The sequence below is a fragment of the Phacochoerus africanus genome, chromosome 3, assembly GCF_016906955.1.
Source record: "Phacochoerus africanus isolate WHEZ1 chromosome 3, ROS_Pafr_v1, whole genome shotgun sequence".
NCBI classification, from domain to species: Eukaryota; Metazoa; Chordata; class Mammalia; order Artiodactyla; family Suidae; genus Phacochoerus; species Phacochoerus africanus.
The window spans coordinates 170,761,910-170,784,207 of record NC_062546.1 but is presented as its reverse complement, the minus strand read 5'-3'; the positions used below and the strand labels follow the sequence as shown (position 1 = coordinate 170,784,207).

The window sequence follows — 22,298 nt, the reverse complement described above, 5'->3', positions numbered from 1 at the left end:
ATTTGATAGGGATATAAACAATGCTAAGTCACCGAGTACGAGGACCTTTCATAGATTTCACATGGCCTTTGTATGATTCAGATAAGAGCTTTCCTAAATAAAATAAGTGTCTAATTTCAAAAACTGCATTTTACCTTTTGAAACTTCTGTTTCATGAACATGAATTTTACAAAAAGTGTCTACTTGACTAACTGCAAGAAGCGTTAATACACACATTTCACATCTAACACCAGAACTTACAGAAACAGCACTGCTCCCATCATTTTACACATTAGGCTACAAGGAAAAGTTATTTTGATCAGAGCTGTAACAATCATTTTCCCCAAAGCTAGTATCTACATTTATGCTTAAATTAGGAAAGAGGAATGGATTTCGGATTTCGGTGCTAGAGACCAATATCTGAGACCCCCTCCCCCCCCATGAGGACGTTATTCCACGAAGGCTGTCTTCCAGCAGCTCTTCCTACTTCTGTATGTCATATCCACACCATCCCCTTACTCCTTCTTAACCTTAAACTTCAAAATATCTGTAGTTTTCTATGTGAAATGAATACGTATTATTTTTCTAAAATGTCCAAACAAAATGAAGAAAATTAAGCCATTCTTAACACTTTAGTGAGCCTAGATTTGATTTTATGCTGTGCTTCTTTGGATGGAGGGTAAGCAATGGAAGAGAATCTGAGAATCGCCTGCGTCAACACTCAAACCCCAAGCTAAACTTTGGGCTTGGTGGTTAAACTCGTCTCTGACACCAGGGATTGCGAAGCTTGGCCGCGCGGAGGCGGGCGAAGACCTGGGGAGGCGCCCTAGTCTGGCGCCACCAAGCCCCCGCCTCCCGCAAGTCCGGGAGACCTCGGCATCGCGGGGAAGCAGGCTCGGGCCCGCGGCCGTTGCGCCGAGGCAGCCCGGCGGGCACCAAGCCATGAGGGCCGACTCCGGGCTCGGGGTGGAGGAGGACCAGCCGGTGAGCGGTTTAGGGCCCGTCGGCCTCTGCTCCACCCGGGCAGCTACCTCTAGGGTGAGGCGGACGGGATCGAAAGGGGAGAGCCCAGCTCTAGGAGCTCGCGGCGCTCACAGGATAGGCTTGGGGTTGGGGTTGGGGGCTGGAAATTCGTCCCAAGGCCCGACCCGAACTCCAAGAATCGGGTGAGGGGGCAGGCGTGAATTTTCCGGGGGCCTGGGTGCGCACGTTGCCATGACGACGCCTCACTTCTCAGCGGCCCCAGCCCTTGCGAGTTTCGGGGGCAGTCGACGAGGCCCTCCTTATTCACTCCCCTCGGAGGGCATTTGGCCGCCCGGGAATGAGATCGCCGTTTGCCAGTGGGGAACTTTCAGTCCTGGTCTTCTCTTACATTCCTGGAACAAATGTCCCGCAACCACTTGGGAAATCATGGGGAAAACCGTGATTGCTACCCCGCGCCCGCTGGAGCCTCTCCTCCAGGGCACTTCAGCCCGGACTCCGATGCCCCCTTTAACGCCGGAGTAGACAGAAAAGGCCAGACGGGGCCCCCCACCCCGCTCCCCTTCCTTCCCATCTAGCTGGGAGGAGGCTGTGGCTCCTAGCGGCCTGGACAGCGCAGCCCGATGACGCATTGCGCCTGCGCGGGAGCAGGCCGGGCGGCGGTGAACCCTCTCCCGGGAGCCCACGGCCGCGGGGCATCCCGGATTTAGACAGAATGGGGAAGAAGCAAGTGGTAAGCCAGCTTTAGTTCCTTTTGAGTTTACTTGAGCCACCCACCTTTTGAGGAGCGTAGAGACTGAGTTTCTGGATAGATAACACCTCATTTTTGCGGGACTTTTGAAATGTGGAGTTACCCTGTGAACTGAGCCCTTGGTTAGAACGCGGTCCTTAGCATCTTTAGAACAATAGCGCTTTCACGTGCCTCCCTTTTTTTCCAGTTGGATTTTGACTGCTGGATAGTGGTAAGACCTTGTCCTAGTGTAGTAGCATTTGTATTAATACATCTTTTGAATAAATGGATAGCGAAATGGGACAATTGTGGAACAAACAATCGGAGTGTTTAAAATTTAACCCTTTTTAGTCAGTGTCCTCTGCAAGCAGCTTGAGATACTTGCAACATTAAACTGCATTTTAGACATTTCTGTTGGTATTTTATTTTGAAAAATTCCAGAATGCCACTGAACTGTATTTTTTCTGAACTGCAAACACTTTTCTTTTTCATGTAAAGAAGTTTTTGTAAGTTTTTTTTTTAATGCTTTCTGCCCTAAAATGTGTTCTTTACGCTGTGTTCAGAAAATTTTTTTTAAAAAATGTGTTACTCTGTGTCTTAAAAACCTCCATCGGTTTCCTATGGAATTAAAATAGAATCTAAGCTCCTTCCCTTGGTCTTCCTAATTAATCTGCCCATGCTTGGATAACTGCTTTTTCTTTACTGGCTTTCTTTTATCTGGAACTATTTAAGCCCAGTCTCCCCTAAAAGCCTTGTATTTGCTCCCTTTGTTTCCTTTCTTATTCAAATCTCAGCTGTAATATCTCAGAGAGACTTTCCCTAACTAAAGTAATACATATAATCATACACATTACTGTAATAATGTGCATGGTTTTATATATATTTATATATGTATATATACTGATATATGTGTGTATAAATATATTTAATGTTATCTTCTTATATTTAACCTAGAATGTAATTCCAAAAAAGCTGTTTTGTTCATTAATGTATCCCTAAAGCTTAGAACAGGCCCTGGCCTGTAGATAGTAGGGAATATAGGAAGGAAGGAATTTTTTGTAAGAAATTTAGAAATGATAGATCAAATTTAAAATTGCCCATTTGATCCTCCTCAGTGCCTCCTGGGCATTAACTGATGAACAGGGTTATCAAAAATGTGAGGTACATGAAGTAAAGATGTTCTAAGGCTTTACTTACAAGCCGTTTTCTTTTTCTGTTCTCCATAGCGTCCTCCACGGGCCCTTCCACCTGTGCCAAGGTAAAAGTAATTTGTAGTAATTTTATTATTGAATTTTAAAAACGTAAAATCAATAAAGTGAAACATATTGAGACTATACATTACATAATTATGATAATTCAGAAAAGGCTTTCTAAAAATTTAAAGGTGAAAAATACTTGAATTATTAAAATAACAGTTATAATTAAACGTTTTGCTTCAAAGATTGAATGTCCACGTTAGGATAATGGATTCATTCGGAATGTTTTAGTGTCTTGTTTATCAGACTTCTGATCCTCTTTTGTTTGCTAGAATAGTTTCCTCAGAGTTTAAGCCGATTTTAGTCAGTGACAAAAATAAGAGTTCTTAATCTGTTCAATCCACTTTATTATTAGACTGAAGGGAATATGTATATGTAGGTTCAGAAAATATTGGGGTTATTTCGTTAGCCTTATTAAACAGCTTATTATAAATAATAAGCTAGTTTGTAAACTAGCTGAGTTTGTGTGGAAGCTAATTTTATTTTAAATTTTTAATGATTTAAGACAGTTTTCAATCTGACCATGTAATAGATTTCTAATTAATAGAGTTTTTCTTTTTGTCTTTGTCCTGATTAAATTTGGTCGGTGTCATGCAAAGTGCTATTCAAGGTGAGTTAGTTTACTCAGTATAAAATTTTCTAAATACAGTATTTGGTGTTTGTAAGTTAGTCTGATTTCTTAATTTCCTCTTAAAATTGAATCTGAATAGTATATAATGCTAAATCCTAGTAATCTTCTATGACTACCATTTAACTTTATTTATTTATTTATTTTTGTATTTTTAGGGCCACACCCAGAGCATTTGGAGAGTCCCAGGCTAGGGGTCCAATCAGAGCTGTAGCCACTGGCCTATGCCACAGCCACAGCAACATAGGATCTGGGCTGCATCTGAGACCTACACCACAGCTCACGGCAACGCCAGATCCTTAACTCACTAAGCGAGGCCAGGGATTGAACCTGTGTCCTCATAGATGCCAGTCGGGTTCGTTAACCCCTGAGCCACGACAGGAAATCCATGACTACCATTTTAAAATGATGATTGATATATAACAGTAGTTATATGGTCAATATTTGACCTTAAAAATAAAAAAGTATTCATCCCAGACTGGAGTCACCCAGAACATAACTGTTGGTTAAGCTGACAGTTCAATAATAGAGACTATATTTTCTTTCTTTCTTTCTTTCTTTTTTTTTTTTCATTTTTGGCCACCCCGTGGTGTATGGAGTTCCTGGGCCACGGATGATCAGATCTGAGCTGCAGTTTTGACCGAAGGGGCAGCTGTGGCAACTGTGGATCCTTAACCCCCTGTGCTAGGCCAGGGATCAAATCTGCGTCCCAGCACTCCCTAAACACTGCTGATCCCATTGTGCTGCAGCAGGAAGTCCAGACTATATTTTCTTTTGTCTCATTTCATCAGAATAGACTAGGTTATGTCATAGTAGCCACCAAATCTCAGTGACTTAATATGTGGGGTTTTTCTGGTTAAAGCAAAGTCCGTTGCAGCAACAATCTGGGATAGTTACCTTTCTCTACCTATTCACTAATGACGTAGTGATCCAGGCTACTGCCATGCTGTGGTTCTGCCATCTTAACATGAGGCCCCCTCAATTGCCACAGCAAGGGAAGGGAAAGCTGGATGGTTACTCACTGAGTCTTTCAGTGTTTTGGCCCCAAAATGACACAGATCACTTGCTCATAGCCTATTGGCCAGAACCACTCACAGGCCACACCTAAGTGCACGGGGGCTGGGAAATATAGGGGTGAGTAAATATTTGGTGAGCCCACTTCCTATCAATAGTTTCCAACATTACTGACCTGCCATGACCTACTGGTACCACTCTTTGGGCTCTCTTTGACTTTGTCAATTTCTTGCATTCTTTTAAAAAAAAATTTTTTTTTTAGAGTTGCACCTGTGGCATATAGAAGTTCCCAGACTAGGGGTCAAACTGGAGCTGGAGCTGCAGGCCTACGTCACAGCCACAGCAATGCAGGATCTGAGCCACAGCTGCGACCTACACCACAGCTCACGGCAATGCCAGATCCGTAACCCACTGAACAAGGCCAGGGATGGAACCCACATCCTCATAGATACTAGTCAGGTTTGTTACCACTGAGCCACGATGGGAACTCCCTCTTGCCTTCTTTCCCTAATGTATAGAAGTTGGCTGGACCCAGGAAAGAGAGGGAAATGTCTTCCCTACTAAAAGTTGCCTTTTGATGTTCCCTACATTGAATTTAAGGCGGCCTTTCTGTTATTCTTTCTGTTTTATAGATAATATTCCACTTAGTCGTCCTAAGAAAAAGAAGCCCAGAACAAAAACCATGCTAGGTAAGACCTTGTTCTTTGTCGTCAGGGATCAAAAGTTTTTCCAGGACCTCAGGCATGATAAACATCACAGATCAGGGACAGACAGGGCCCCTGCAGTCCCAGGTCACTGCTGTGTTGAGGATAGAACCACGTTCACTTTGACGCAGTGGGATTCTTGGTGGTTGTCAGAGATAAGGCAGTGAGCGGCCTGAGGAGTATCTAGAAGCATTCCTGGAATAAAGGAATGCCACCCAAGATCTTACTTCCACAACATTCTTGGACTCTTTGAGGTCTTTTATCTATAGATATCATAGTTGTCTTAAGCTATGATTGAGTCCAGATCTCTGAACAGGACATCAGATTTAGAGACATAAGGTTCTTGGATCCTTCGTTTCAATCAGAGAATCTCTACATTAGAACATGAGTCTGAAATTGAGGCTGTATCATCCTGGTATTAAAGCTCCAATAATGATAGCAGACATTGGCACAACATTGTAAATCGACTATACTTTAATAGAAAAAAAAGCTGGGGAAATAATGAGCAAGTTCTAGGAACTCCTTTTTGTCTTCGTTATTCAGTAATAATCCCGGATCTTTGGTCAGGAACGTGAACTCAGCACATCCAGAATTTATCATCACTTTCAAAATAAATCAAGTTTTACTTCTCACTTAAGTTTCTGTTAATGGACCCCCCCCCCCCCCCATTCTCCTAGTGGAAACCTCAGAGTGACCTCTGCCTGGTCCTGTCACTCTACTTGCTGCCTCTCATAAGCTTGTTTCTTCTATATCTTTTACATCTCTTCCCTTTTCATGTCCAACTAACTGTAGTTAGTTTAGCTCCTTTCTTCTATCTGAGCTATTGAGGTAGCCTCCAACATTGCTCTGTACTTCTAGTTTGCCTTCCGCTCTAGCCTGTCCTGTCTACCGCTACTGGATGAGCTTCCGAAAGGTCTTAGCTGATCACCCCTTAACCTGGTCGGAACCATGTGTTAGCTTATCATTGCCTAATGAATGGAGGACTAGATGGTGGGTGGAGGAAAGGAGAAATGGAGATGGATGCCTAGAGAAAGACATCCAGACACGGAGTAAAAAGAAAAGAGAGGCAAAGAGACTTAGATGCACAAAGTCATTGAAATGCTAGGCTCTAAAAATATACTGACAGTTAAATATGAACATGTACATATGGACTTAGGGATCACAGGTCATAGATGCTATAAAGACAGAGTTGAGGGAGCACAGGTTTGGCTCTATCCCAGCTACCAGGTTTTTTTCTTATAAAAAACAAAATCAGTGCTCTAGACCAAAAGGGGGACATGTTGCTAGGCTTTTATTAAATTTATTGTTCAATTAGGTTATTTCAAGTTTTGCACACCTACAATTTGCAGTTCTACATAAAAAAAGTGGGTGGTGAGGAAGACGAGCTATTTCTATAATAAGATAGATTACTCACAATGAAACTGCTAGACAAAAGGACCTGTGCATTATTAATATGATAGATTTCTGCCAAATTGCCTTCAAGAGAGCTTTAGTTATCTTCTTGCCACCAAGAGTTTGAGTGTCACAATCGCTAAAGCCTTGACAACGTTGGACAATATCAGCTGTGAAAGCTTTTTTGTCAACCTAGTGGGCAAAGAGTAGCTTATTTTAGTTTCCCTTTCTCTGAATACTAATGAGGTTAAGCATCTTTCATTTGTTTATTCACTCATTTGTATTTCTTTCTTTTTTTTTTTTTTTTTGTCTTTTATCCTTTTTAGGGCTGCACCCATGGCATATGGAGGTTCCAAGGCCAGAGGTCCAATCGGGGCTGGAGCCAGAGCAACATCAGATCCGAGCTGCGTCTGCAACGTACGCCACAGCTCACAGCAATGCTGGATCCTTAACCCACTGAGCAAGGCTAGGGATCGAACCTGCAACCTCATGATTCCCAGTCGGATTCATTTCTGCTGTGCCAGGACAGGAACTCCCTGTATTTCTTCTTTTGTGAAAAAAAACAGGCGAGGAAATGCAGTGAGGTAGAATTTAGATCTGCTAAAAATCTGTTCAAAGATGTGATGAGGAGAGAGATTGAAATGAGTGATCAGATGACAAGCTAAGTTACCTGTTAACTCCAGGTATCCATGATGACTTCATCATGTGTCAGTTTGTTAATGAAGGACTAAAACTGTATGGAGGCTGATAATTCTCAAGGCCTAAGACAAGTAAGAGAGTCCCTAGAGTGACAGTTTCTATTATGTTTTCACCTTTTTGGAAGTTCTTAAGTAGTTTTCCTCTTCCTCTTCTTTTGTTCTTTTTAGCCCCCTGGGTTTTTTTCTTCCTCAGTCTTATGTGTTCCCTCATTTATTTCTTTTCTCAACTTAAAGCCCAGAGTTCGGATGAGGAGGAAGGAAATCAAGATTTGATGCACAATTAATTCTGTAAGAGAGGAGATTATTATATAGGAAACATTCCAGTTCCCCCTTTTCCCATCTTTTTAAGACTTGATAATCTCTGCTCAGGTTATCCCAATTTTTTCCACTCTGCAGCTAGTGCTTCTTCAGAAGGCCTTGATCAGACTGCCGTTCAGAGGCCATCTGAGGGCAGTGAGCCACCAACTAAAGACCCTGCGGAACATCTAGAAGCTCCTGTTCAAAAGAGACAGAAGAAGACGAGGCCATCCCTTGGTACGTAAGGTTGTGACAGCAGTTGTGATTTGGCGAGTATGATTAAAAACCTGTCTGTTTCTGTTTTCCCCACTCATATCCCATTTTTTTTCCTTTTTTTTTGCTTAACATTTTTATTCCTAGAGTAACTCCAATGGGTTAAGTCAAAAATACTTTAGAGGATTTCTTTTGATCGTATGTGTACAAATTATTAGAGAAGGAGTACAAATTCAGAACAAAAACATAAAGTGTAGCTCTTGATATGTGTACGGATTTAGTATGTTATGAAATGGACATTGAGATTAAGGGTAAAAGGATAGATTCTGTATTAACAATAATTTAATGAAGCAACAGCCAACATTTTTTGAATCTTGCTATTTCCCAGGCACTATTCATTCACAAGGTAAACATAATATTGTATCATTTATTTTGCTTATCAAATTGGCAGTGCTTTTTAAAAATTATGCAATCCAAAAAGCGCCAGAGCCAGGGATTGAATCTGAGCCGCAACTCTGACCTACACTGTGGCAACGCTGGATCCTTTTAACTTACTGTGCTGGGCCAGGGGATCAAACTCATGCCTCTGCAGCAACCCAGGCCACTGTAGTCAGATTCTTAACCCACTATACCACAGTGGAAACTCCCTGTAAGTGTTTCTTAAAATAGAACTCTAAGGGCTTTGATGGATTGCAGGGAGCCATCACTTGTATTTCCAGATAGGAAGAGTTTCTTATGGGTTAGAGGCTCCATTGACTTGCTTGAACTTAATACCTTGTGTGCAGAAAAGAGTTATAGCACAGCAGGCCTGCACCTGCTCTCCTTGGAAAGGCCTGCTTGTAAAGGTGCCTCTTACCTGGCAACTGGGAACTTGACTGGTAAGCAGTTCCCTACACTGTCATGAAGTCTTCCCTAAATTACCAGGGTGGCTCACTGTGCATTTTTGCACACAGTGTTATTTATGCTGAACCCCTGCTTTCCTTCTGGGAGTCTGGAATTTGGGTATGTGTTTTGCAGAGGGTGCCCATGTGATCACCTCCAGTAAAAACCCCAAGTGCTGAGTGGCTTTGAGCCTCCCTGAAAAAGAGAGCAACACATGTGTTGTCACAACTTGTTGCTGGAGGAATGAGCACATTCTGTGTGACTCCATTGATAGAGGACTTTTGGAAGCTTGTACCTGGTTTCTTTTAGACTTTGCTCCCTAAGCTTTTTCTTTTTGTTGATTTTGCTTTATGTCCTTTCCCTGTAATAAACCATAACTGCAAGTGTAAATGGCTTGTGAGTCTGGAAGTCCTTCGAGTGAATCATAGAGCTTAGAGGTAAACCTAGAGATCTCTGACACACTCTGGGTGTTGGATTACTTAATTTTTTCCATATTGTTTGGCATTGCAATTTCAAATTTTCTGTTGAGTGTTTAGAGGTGTAATTTTTTTTTTCTTTTTATGGCCACACCCATGACATATGGAGATTCCCAGGCTAGGGGTCCAATCAGAGCTGCAGCTGCCAGCCTTCGCCACACCCACAGCAACGCAGGATCCGAGCCGTGTCTGCTACCTACACCACAGCTCACAGCCACACTGGATCCCTAACCCACTGAGTGAGGCCAGGGATCGAACCCACAACATCATGGTTCCTAGTTGGATTCATTTCTGTTGTGCCATGATGGGAACTCCTAGAGGTGTAAAATTTTAAAAATTAAAAATTTGTAAGATGGTGAAAAAAATTGGGGGCCAAAAATTCTTAAAGTTCTTTTGTCTTACAGAAGTCTTATACATTACTTTTCTTTTTGCAATCCTGGTAATTTGAAAACTTAATCTATTTTATTTTCAGAAGTGGAGAGTACCTTTAGCCAGAAGAAGAGATCTAGTCCATCTTTATTACCAAATGAAAATTGTGTCAACATGGAGCCAGCCGAAGAGCCAGTTATTCAAAAACCTCGAAGGAAGACAAAGTACAAATTTATTTGTCCTTCTAAATATTCTCCAGAGATAATGGTAGTTTCTAAGCCTTATTAAATACTTATAGATCTATAGGATAAGTAATATTACAAAAATATCAATTAAGGATAAATTTGGAAAGACTAAACCCACTGAGAAAAGTGAAATGTATTTAAAAAATTTTAGGAACTGTCTTCAAAAGGGGACACAAGTAAAAGATTTTATATAAGTAGTAAAAAAACTGCATATTAAAGATATTAAAATTGTAGGTATTGGAGGTTCCCACTGTGGCTCAGCAGTAACGAGCCCAACTAGCATCCATGAGGAGGTGGGTTCAATCCCTAGCCCTGCTCAGTGGGTTAAGGATCTGGTGTTGCCGTGAGCTGTGGTATAGGTCACAGACGTGGTTTGGATCTGGCATTGCTGTGGCTGTGGTGTAGGCCATTATCTACAGCTCTGATTTGACCCCTAGCATGGGAGTTTCTGTATGCTGCAAATGCGGCCCTAAAAAGCAAAAAAAAAAAAAAAAATTACAGGTACTAAATTAAAAATTAAAGGTATTAAAGATACTAAAAATTAATAAAGAAGGCTATTATTTTCTCATGTTAATAATTCAAATTATGATTATTTTAGGAATACATAAAAATGTGTATTTTAGGATAAGAAATTAAATCTCAGATAAGATCGAGTGGTACACTTTCAAGAAGTATACTAGAAGTTATGTAACACTATTGTTTGTATTTGGAAATGACCCTTCATATAGTAATCAGTATGATATAGAATCATATAATTTTAAGTCTGTAAAGAACCTTATAAATCTAGTTCCAGTCAGTTTATTTTCCAGATGAGGAAATATAGGTGACCACAGAAATATAGGTGACCTGCTCTTTGTAAGTAACACTTAATAACTGATCCATTTGAGTAAAAATCTAATTTCTTGATTCCAAGTCCAGGGCTCTTTCCACTAAACTCACAGGCGCCTCCTTGTTTGGGTCTGTTAAAAGTCATTAATCATCCATTTTTCTTACATTCTCTCTGACCCCAGGAAAACTCAGCCAGTGGAATTACATTATGCTAATGAACTAGGAGTAGAAGATGAAGACATAATTACTGATGAGCAAAGTGGTCCAGAGCAACCGTCCATGTTCACTGCCCCCACTGGCACCAGCCAGCCTGTAGGCAAAGTGTTTGTGGAAAAAAGCCGTGAGTAGTTCCTTGTTCGGGAACATGAGCTCTTTAAGAATTATGCAAGGGTATCCTTTGACCTAGAAATTATACTTCTGGAAATCTGAATTAAGGAAATAAACGAAAATATGGATAAAACTTTGTATGAAAAGCTCATCATCCCATGGTTATTCATGAGGGGAAGAAACTGGAAACAACCTAGATATAAAACAGGAAGGGCGTGATTTCGGTCAGTTATGGCATATCTACACAATGAAATCTTCTGCACCGCTGAAAATGTGTTTAGGGAGAATTTTTCATTTCATGGGAAGATTCTAAGAAAAGTTACTCGTTATACACACACAGAGTTTGACTTCTGCTATAAAAAATGCATAGGGCAAAAGACTGGAAGGAAATACATTCAAAATATTAATGCCAGTTGTTTCTGGGTTATGGGATTATGGGTAATTTTTTAAAAATCTCCCTCTATCCCCCCATTTCTTTATTCTTTATTGTACTTTACCATTTCTCTGCAGTTGGTAGTGGTATTGGTGGTAGAATAGGTAATGATATAAGCTCTCCAATGAAAAATAAGACGAAATACATGATGGTATTGCCGTATTAAATAAGAAGTACAACATTATAGCTGTATGCTCTTTTGGGAACTAGTTCTGGCATTGTTTAGCAAGCATTGATCATAAGACTGCGTTTGCAGTGTTTAAGAAAAATCTACAGAAAGCATGATCATGATTATAAACTGTTCCCATGGATAGGCTATGGATATGTGCCTAAAGAACTCATCTGGAATGTAGATGGGTTCTTAAAATATTCAATTTAGATTTTACAGAAATTGGTTTAGAATTCTGATTCCATAAGAGCCCACCTAAGGGATCTTGGAGTTGAGAAACCCGTGATCTGGAAAGGCTGATTCACCCAGGGTCTCACAGTTAGGTAATGCAGAACTGGGACTCAAACCAATGTTTTAAGACTTCTAGTTAAGGGCTTTTACTAGTATAACATGTGGCCATTTAATTTACTTCAGTCTATTTTCAAGCAGTATCACTCAATCCTCATTTTTATTCTTGCTTCCCTGAGCACAGAAACTTCCATACTAGAGTAACTGACCATACAAGGCACTAATTATTTGTCCAGAAGTTGCTTTTTCTTTGGGGGAAAATTAGGTATCACCCCCCTGTCTTTTCTCCTCCAAAGTACCTGACAGCCAGTTTTGGCAAGGATAATGGAAATGGAAGCTTCCCTGCTTTGTGAGGGCCACTTGTGGACTGGCAGATAAACGAGAAGACACCTGCTGGGCAGCAGTAAAGGGATAAGGCTCTGTTCATAGTGCTGTAGAGCTGACATCTGAACCGATACTTTCCATGGGAATCTTTTTAAGTATATGAAACAGCCCATCTCTTTTCTGTCATCACAGAATGCCATGCAACACACACTGGCATCTTTTTTAAGAAATTTAATGTTTCCAAATATTGACTTACTTTATGGTGTTGAAATTTAAACTTTAATACTTGTAAAATCTCTAAATTATAGTTTTTTAGACTACATCACATTAAAGGTTTTCAGACTTTGTTCTGAGTTGCAAGTTCATTATTGTCTTTCATTAAATATGCTTGATTTCTAAGACTGTTACTTTATCTATTTTGGATGGATAAGATAGCACATGGTCATTATATTTTATTTTTCTTAGAAATAAAACAGTAATATGTTTATCTCAATCATCAGGGAAGTGCAAATCAAAACCACAATGAGATATCACCTCACACCTTTTAGAATGGCTGTTACCAAAAAGAACACAAATAGCAAATGTTGGTAAGGATGTGGAGAAAAGGGAACCCTCCTACATTGTTGGTGGGAATGTAAATTGGTGCAGCTACTGTGGAAAAAAGTATGGAGGATTCTCAAAAACTAAAAATAGAACTAGCATATGACCCAGCAATTCCACTCCTGGGTATAATCCAAAAAAAGCAAAACCACTAATTTGAAAAGATATATTCACCCCATTGTTCATAGCAGCATTAAATACGATCGCCAAGGCATGGAAGCAACCAAAGTGTCCATCAGCATATGAAAGGATAAAAAGATATCGCGTATGTATGCAATAGAATCCTACTTAGCCACAAAAAGGAATGAAATTTTGCCATTTGTAGCAACATGGATGGACTAAGTGAGATAAGTCAGACAGAAAGACAAATTCTGTGTGATATCACTTATATGTGGAATCTTAAAAAAAAATACAACAGACTAAGTGAATAAAAGAAACAAAGAAGCAGATTCACAGGTATAGAGAACAAACCAGTAGGGAAAGGGAAGGGGGAGGGGCAATATAGAGGTAGGGGATTAAAAAAAAAAAAAGGTTATCATGGGATTATATGAAATTGTGTGAAACTTTTGAAAATTGGAAAGTACATTAGAATTTAAAGAATTGGTCGAAAAGTCATAAAAGTGGTATTTTTTAGCAACCAAAAGAACAGAGCCCTCTGAAATAAGGACTGAATCGGGGAGAATTTTTAGATAGGAAAACAGTAAAATTTCAGTCTCAGTCTGAGGGTTCTGAAATATGCAATAGTAAAAGGACAGCCAGGGTTCCCTCTTGCTAACGGCTTGTTATTGTGTATGGGATTCTTAGGGCGATTCCAGGCTGCTGATCGGTCAGAGCTGATAAAGACCACAGAAAAGATAGATGTGTCGATGGACATGAAGCCTCCCTGGACGACCAGAGATGTTGCCCTGTCAGTGCACCGGGCTTTCAGGTGGCTGATTTTGTTGGAAATGTTCCATAATTTTTTTTTAAAGTATTGATTGGTACTGGTAACAAAGGCGACAACTTAAAACGGTGGGTGGGTATATTTTTTAAACATACAGTTGGCGTTAAATGATTTGTCTATCAGTGTGGTAAAAAAGAAAAACTTGTTTTTACTTTTTGTGAAGTGTTAAATTTCATTCTTCCACGTGAAGCGATTTGAAGAATGTTTTAGCCTTTTACTTTAGTAATTCATGTATAATAATGAAACCCTTCTCCATTCAGGATGGTTGGTCTCTTTTCTCATGGCTTCTTGGCTGGCTGTGCTGTGTGGAATATTGTTGTGATATATATTCTCACAGGAGATCAGCTTTCTGACTTCTCAAACCTTCTGCAACAATACAAAACCTTAGCATATCCATTCCAGAGTCTTCTCTACTTGCTTTTGGCTCTAAGTACAATTTCAGCTTTTGACAGGTAAGACTATGGGGACTGCAGATCCCTCTAACTTGGGATTAGGAGGAAGTATGGAGCAAAATGTGTTCCTGATTGTGACATTTTCAAAATAGAATTATAGGGAGTTCCATAGTGCTTAGGACTTGGTGCTTTCACTGCTGGGGCCCAGGTTTAATCTGTGGTCTGGGAACTGAGATCCCACCACAGCCAAAAAAAAATTATAGGATATTAATGTTATTTTGATTTTTTTTTTCTTTTTATGGCCCCATCTGCAGCATATAGAAGTTCCTGGGCTAGGGGATAAAATCAGAGCTGCAGCTGAAATATATGCCATAGCCATGGCAACACCAGATCCGAGCCACATCTGTGACCTACGCCAAAGCTTGCCTCAACGCCAGATCCTTAACCCACTGGACAAGGCCAGGGATCGAACCTGCATCCTCATAGAGACATTGACAGCTTGCATCGATGCCAGATCCTTAACCCACCGAGCCACAACAGGAACTCCTATTTTGATTTTTTCTTAAAAGCTGTCGTGGCTCAGTGGATTAGGAACCCACCCTACTATCCATGAGCATGTGATCCCTGGCCTTGCCCAATATGTTAAGGATCTGGCATTGCCATAGTCTGCAGCGTAGGTTGCAGATGCAGCTTACATCCAGTGTTGCTGTGGCTGTGGTGTAGGCCGGCAGCTGCAGCTCTGATTTAACCACTAGCCAAGAAACTTCCATATCCTGCAGGTGTGGTCATAAAAAGAGAGAGAGAAAAAAAAGCCACTTTGTTTTTGTTTCTTTGGGGGGAGGATGGAACTACTGTGAGCAAAAACATCCCCTAAAGGCTTAGCCCATTTTAGCATCACCTCTAAGTCTAAAATTTCATATAATACAATCAATTTGAAAAGTCCCAAATATCTTCCAACCGCACTGATTCAGGTATAGACAAGTCTCTGGGTATTGTATTGGTTTCCCAGGGCTGCCGTCACAAAGTACTGCAAATTAGGTGGCTTAAAATAATGATTTATTTTCTCACGGTTCTGGAGTCTAGACGTCTGTAATCAAGACGTCAGCAAGGTTGGTTCCATTTGGAGAGCTCCAAGGGAAAGTCTCTTCCGTGCCTCTCCTCTAGCTCCCAGTGGTTGCTGGCAGTCCTTGGTATCCTTGCCTCATAGATGCATCACTCCAGTCTCTGCTTCTGTTGTCGCATGGTGGTCTTCCTGTGTCTCTGGATCCGTGTCTCTTCTCTTAAGGACACCAATTAGGGCCCACTGTAATGGTATCATGTTAACGTGATCACATCTGCAAAGACCCTATTTCCAAATAAGGTCACATTTGGAGTTCCCGTCATGGCTCAGCGGTCAACAAACCCAACTAGCATCCGTGAGGATGCGGGTTCAATCCCTGACCTCGCTCAGTGGGTTAAGGATCTGGGTGTGGCTGTGGTGTAGGCCAGCAGCTGTAGCTCTGATTCAGCCCCTAGCCTGCGAACCTCCATGTGCTGGGGTGCAGCCCTAAAAAGAAAAAAAAAATAAGGTCACATTCACAGGTACCAGGGTTTAGGAGGTCAGTATATCTTTTGGGGAACACCATTCAACCCATTAAGGAAAACCACAACTTATAACCTAATGATATGGGTCATAGAAAGAGGTAGAATCTAATGATGTTTGCAGATCAAGTTTAATTTGTTTCTTCTTCACTCTAAAGGAATGATAACTAAAACAGTCTTCTACTTAACTGTTTTGTGGCTTTTGTAAATTAGATTTTCCTTTGTGCACGTTAAGTATAAACTGTAGCTACTTAAAGCTTAGCAATAGACAATATATGTGACAGCATTAAAATAGAGAAGGAAGAAACTGTAGTCCAGAGAGTACAGTTTGTAAGAAGTTTACAAATTTAAAAGGCTTTGTATTTTCTAGGATTGACTTTGCTAAAACATCAGTAGCAATCCGAAATTTTCTTACCCTGGATCCAACAACTTTAGCATCTTTCTGTGAGTAAATTGTTTAATTTGATAACTGTGTAACTTTGAACCAGGAAAAATATAATTTTATCTTAAATGGATTTTATATTATTGCTATAAACACTACTTATTAGATATTCAATGGAATTTGTAATTAAAAAACTGGGAGTTCCTGTTGTAGCGCAGTGGAAATGAATCCGACTAATCACCATGAGGTTGTGGGTTTGATCCCTAGCCTCGCTCAGTGGGTTAATGATCCAGCATTGCTGTGAGCTGTGGTGTAGGTAGCAGGCAAGGCTCGGATCCCGCATTGCTATGGCTGTGGTGTAGGCTGGCAGCTGTAGCTCTGATTCGACCCCTAGCCTGGGAACCTCCATGTGCCATGGGTGCGGCCCTTAAAAGATGAAAACCATGGTAGGCATAATTTTGACTTTTTTTTTTTTTTTGGCTCCACCTGCCAAAAGTAGGCAAAAGTTCCCAGGCCAGTGATCAAACCTGTACTGTAGCAGTCACCTGTACGATGCAGTGACAATGCCAGATATGTAACCCACTTAACCCACAAGGGAAGTCCAATAGAATTATTATTCAATAGGGGGTCTCTAAGTAACTTTTAAAAGTTTGTTACTCTGTATTGCTTAATGTTAAACTTTTGCGTTTTCTACTTATATTAAAAAGCTTGAGTTGATATTGCATTCCAGTAACAAATACCATTTTATATCTTTTTTTTATAATTGGGAATAAATTTTGTTCTAATTATTTTTTTAATTAAGTTAAATTTAATTTATTTATTTTGTCTTTTGTCTTTTTAGGGCTGTGCCCACAGCATATGGAGGTTTCCAGGCTGGGGTCTAATTGGAGCTACAGCTACCGGCCATAGCCACAGCCATGCCAGATCTGAGCAGTGTCTGTGACCTGCACCACAGCTCATGGCAATGCCGGATCCTTTACCCACTAAGCAAGGACAGGGATAGAACCTGCAACTTCATCGTTCCTAGTCAGATTAGTTTCCACTGTGCCACGACAGGAAGTCCTGTTCTAATTACTGAAACCAATTTTAGGACCTTGAGTAAGTCATTTGTTTTCTTAAAAGGTCTTCTAGATTCTTATCAGCCTAATGATGAAATAGCATCTTGGAGTTCCCGTCCTGGTGCAGCAAAAACGAATCTGACTAGGAACCATGAGGTTGTGGGTTAGATCCCTGGCCTCACTCAGTGGGTTAAGGATCCAACGCTGCCATGAGCTGTGGTGTAGGCTGGCAGCTGTAGCTCCGATTTGACCCCTAGCCTGGGAACCTTCATGTACTACGGGTGCAGCCCTAAAAAGAAAAAAAAAAAAAATAGCATCTCAAAACTCAAAAGACCCTTCTCTACCTATATTATTAAAAAATAATGTCAAACTAACTATCCAGGATATTGAAATTGATCAAATGAATTTTTTTATATCATCATTCCCCAAAGTACAGATTATTTTTGACCTTAATCTATAAAATCAAAATTAACTGGGTTGTTAAAAATACGTTATTAATAATTTGTCTTTTTCTCAGTGTACTTCACTGCTCTTATATTATCTCTGAGTCAGCAAATGACGAGTGACAGAATCCACCTTTACACACCTTCTTCTGTTAATGGTAGCCTCTGGTAAGAATTCGCAATAGCAGTTGTCATTGTTGATGGTAATAACAGCAACAATGGGAGTACTGTTACTATTCTGATTCTTGTACTCTTTTACTTGTTTTCCTCTGTAAATATTTTTCCTCTGAAAGCCCTGTTTTTGATTCCAAAATTATGGCAACCCCCCTCCTTGTCATTCCCGTGGTTAATGGGTAACTGTTATTACATACTCCATTTTTAAAGAAATGTCTTCTTTTTACAAATCTATTTTAAATCTCCTAAGTTACGATTTAAAAATAAACCATTACGTGATGGGGGAGCCTGATACCCCAGCATAGTGATGGAGTGGGCACCTGGGAGAGAGTTCTCAGAAAACCAAGGGTCTAGAAGGAGAGCAGACCCAGGTGAGTCCGCCTCCTCAGGTTCATGGCCAACCATGAGGGGGACGGGCTGTCTTCCCTCACTGGGAAGAGGGGCACTCTTTTTTGAGAGAGTGGCTAGGGGGCATTAGGTAAAGAGAGGAAAGATTGAACAGTAGCACTGTGATAGTTCTGCAATCTTTGAACCTTTGTTCTCCTGATACATATGATGCATCCAACAGGGAAATTCCATATTATTTCGTGCCTGTTTTTCCTCTAGGTAAGGAGTGCTAATTTTTTTTTAAGTTTATAAAATGGATATATTTGGATATATCGACCAAAATGAAGACATTTCTAATGAGTATTTCTGTCCTTTTAGGGCAGAAGGAATTGAGGAGCAGGTTCTCCAGCCATGGATTGTGGTGAATCTGGTGGTGGCCCTTCTGGTGGGATTATCTTGGCTGTTTTTGTCTTATAGACCTGGCATGGATCTTAGTGAAGGTATTCAAGAAAAAAAATAGAATATCATGAAATCATCTGTAATGACTTTGTAAATCTCTTTTGTAATGAATATAGCTTGTAATAGTCCAATCACTTAAAATAACACAAGAAGAGTAATAATAGAGTGGTGAAACAGAATGCTGAGAGAAGCAGGGTGGAGTGTGTAGGAGAGCTGGATTCCCAGAGTCTTTTTTTTTTTTTTTGGCCTTTTCTAGGGCCGTAACCACGGCATATGGAGGTTCCCAGGCTAGGGGTCCAATCGGAGATTGTAGCTGCTGGCCTACGCCACAGGCACAGCAACGCGGGATCCTTAACCCACTGAGCAAGGCCAGGGATCGAACCTGCAACCTCATGGTTCCTAGTCGGATTCGTTAACCACTGAGCCATGCCTGGAACTCTGGGTCCCAGAGTCTTAACAAGGGGCTTCTGTAGTCTGCCCACATATTTTGAATTTATTTCTTCTTTTGGAACCCTTCAGGTATTTTATACTAAATCTTTGCCCTTAACTTCCCTTCCTCTCTCTCTCTCTCTCTTTTTTTTTTTTTTTTTTTTTTGTCTTTTGGCCTTTTCTAGGGCCGCTCCCACGGCATAGGGAGGTTCCTAGGCTAGGGGTCCAATCGGAGCTATGGCCACGGGCCTACACCAGAGCCACAGCAACGTGGGATCTGAGCCATGTCTGCGACCTATACCACATCCCATGGCAACACGGGATCCTTAACCCACAGAGCAAGGCCAGGGATCAAACCTGCAACCTCACGGTTCCTAGTTGGATTTGCCAGCCACTGAGCCACGACGGGAACTCCCCTTGGTCTCTTTTTGATCAAAGTATCTCAATTTGGCATAAGTCATCCATCATCTCAGCCTCTGTTAGACATGTATTCAGGTGAATTTGTTCTCACCTCCTCCTCCGCCTTCACAAATTCTTCACCAGTCATTGTCATTTAGTGCACCCAGGGTGAAGCGAGATTTACTAATCTCTGGTCCCCAGGCTCTTCTTGGAACACCTGAAGAGGAAGAATCACATTGCAAACTGTTAGTCCTTCAGCACTGTTTTAGGAATCGTGTAGTACTGGTATTGTATTTCCTGGGCAGATGGTCCACAGTTTTACCTTTGAATCGCTTTGCTATTTTCTGGACTTCGGTTATTATTTTATTCTTAATTTGTTTAGCATTCTGAGCATTTAACTGCAGTCTGATCAACTGATTACAGACTTTGTTTCAGAAGTCTTGGAATTGAGAATCTTTCCAATATTTCCACTTGTAAAAACCAGAACAAAAAAATATAATCTTCTTGTATATATTCATTCATGCACCTTTTCTTATGTTGTTTCACTCATTCCTTTTGACATACTAAAGTGTTTTTAAAAATCTTCTTAGGCTGGAGTTCCCATTGTGGCTCAGTGGTTAACGAATCCAACTAGGAACCATGAGGTTGTGGGTTCTATCCCTGGCCTTGCTCAGTGGTTTAAGGATCCAGCATTGCCGTGAGCTGTGGTGTAGGTCGCAGATGTGGCTCAGATCCCGCGTTGCTATGGCTCTGGCATAGACTGGAGGCTACAGCTCCGATTGGACCCCTTGCCTGGGAACCTCCATATGCCGCAGGTGCAGTGCCAAAAAAGATAAAAAGACCAAAAAAAAAAAAATCTTCTTAGGCTTTAGGTATTTTGCTGTTTTCCTTTTATTCCATATCGTTTTAAGTCAAAGATTTTTTTCATCTAATGCTTACATCTGGGGACTTTATTAGATTCCTAAGATTTCCTCTTTTTTTTTTAATATTTCTTGGTATGTCGGTGTTAAGTAACAGTTTAAATGTAGAATTATATATCAATGCTAAGTAATAGTTTAAATGTAGAAATGTCAATTAATAACATTCTGCGCTGTGGTTGGGATTGAAGCTGCCCCCACCTGGCTTGCGCAGTTATTCAGTCTAAATCGCAAAGCGTGTGTTACTTACTAAGTATTTCCAGAACGCAACTCTCTTTTAGGGCCACATGAATCAAATAACATTTCTATGTGGATTAAAAAAGCAAATATAAAATGAGGATGATAACACTCGCTTTTAGGGTTGTTATAGTGATGAAATGAGGTAACATGTTCACATATCCTGGCACTCGTGTTAGGTCCAGGTCCTCCTCTATGTCTGCGTCCTACATTTTAGGTTAAAATGATCTCTATAGAATTAGACCTCTTAGCTGGTTAATGATCCCAGATTCTCTGAATGGCTTAAATTTCCTGGTAAGAGTTCTTACTTGAACATGAGGGATTTCTATTATCATATAATATGTCAATGTTTTAAGAGACTGTTTATAACTAAGCTATAAAACTCTTTCTAAGATACTGGGAAACCGTGTTGAGTCTGATTTGTTCATTTTCTCTCCCAGAGCTGATGTTCTCCTCTGATGTGGAAGAATATCCTGATGAAGAAAAAGGAATCAAAGCCTCTTCATAGTGCCAGCTCATCTTCAGAGGAATGACGCAGTATTCAGAATTTTTCCCATTCTTGTTTCAAATGTATTTTTGTAAGATATGTATGGATGTATTTGGAATCGATTTTTTGATTATATAATACAGAACAATTTCTCAGGATTATGGAAAATGTTACAATTGTGTCTGCAGTTTATACTCAAATATTAATGTCTGTAGCATTATCATCCTAATGACAAAGGAGATAATGAGCTAGAAATCAGCAGGCGAGAATGTTTATTTCCTGTTTTCTCAAATTAGTTGCATTTATAATCATTATCTTTAAAAGCACTAGTACGGTGCTTTTTAAAAAGCCATAGCTTTAGTATTACAAAATATCTATCAGGTTTAAACAGAAATTTAGGGAATAAGGGAGGACAGGGGGGAAGACCTTTATTATTTATTTTTGTTGTCTCCTTACTGAATAAATTGAAATATGAAATTTGTCTTTTTTGAAACTGGCTCAGTGGTTGTGTATCATGTAATTAGGATAATGTAATTTAGCTTGAAAGATGTTTTACTTCATGGCTAGAAAGGAAATACAACTTTTGTTTGAAAAGTTTTATAACCGTTAACGTTCGTTTCCCTTTAAGACCTGTACCAGTGGGTTCCTGTATCTGGTTGACCATCAGAATCATTTAGGGAGCCTTAAAAAGCATATACAGCAAAAGAGAAACTGAGTGGCCCCCAAACGCAGGAGAATAAAGGAGAGGCCTATGCGCTTACTAAGCTAACACTCAGTTGGCCTGTGCAGACCCTTCCCCCTGCCTCTTCAGAGAGGATGAGCAGAAACCCCCCATGCCTATTCCCAAGCTCTTTGTCAGAGGTCTTTGTCTGTCACAGACACCTAACTCTTCAGGTGGGTCCTGCCCTGGAAGAGGTCTCTTCAGGGCTGTATCCCCTGGTACCTCAACTGCTATGAGACCTGGAGCTCAAGACAATGATAGGACTCACCGAGGGAAAAGGTGTCTCAGAGGCTCTCTAGCACCTCAATAAAACTCGGGGCTGCCCTGATTAGCAGCCACTGGATGTTGTGGAGCAGAAGAGGACTGACACGTCCGTGATGGAGGATGGGTGGCTCTCGGGTCTGCCTTTGGTCTGAACACCACACTAGGACCATCTTGCTGTCTGTAAGGCTGGAGCTGCTGAAAAAGAAATTCCCCCTCCGGTCCCAGAACTGTGAACCTGCTGGCAATCCTGAA

General features: G+C 40.7%; 1 protein-coding gene across 3 annotated transcripts; it reads left to right on the top strand.

The window, feature by feature from the left end:
- The first annotated feature begins 769 nt into the window (after positions 1 to 769).
- Positions 770 to 21,554, top strand: TMEM237 (transmembrane protein 237). Of its 3 annotated transcripts, none has more exons than XM_047773242.1 (13): positions 770 to 963; positions 2,917 to 2,948; positions 3,546 to 3,556; positions 5,221 to 5,277; positions 7,779 to 7,916; positions 9,723 to 9,843; positions 10,875 to 11,032; positions 13,638 to 13,761; positions 14,037 to 14,228; positions 16,120 to 16,193; positions 17,707 to 17,800; positions 18,512 to 18,633; positions 21,015 to 21,554. In XM_047773242.1, the coding sequence occupies exons 1-13, from the start codon at positions 922 to 924 to the stop codon at positions 21,080 to 21,082; spliced, it is 1,233 nt and encodes a 410-aa protein (XP_047629198.1). In that variant the 5' UTR covers positions 770 to 921; the 3' UTR covers positions 21,083 to 21,554. The 3 variants fall into 3 exon arrangements, with proteins under 3 accessions (XP_047629198.1, XP_047629197.1, XP_047629199.1); XM_047773241.1 differs by having other exon boundaries at positions 770 to 1,017; XM_047773243.1 differs by lacking the exon at positions 770 to 963 and adding an exon at positions 1,596 to 1,693.
- Positions 21,555 to 22,298: the final 744 nt, after the last annotated feature.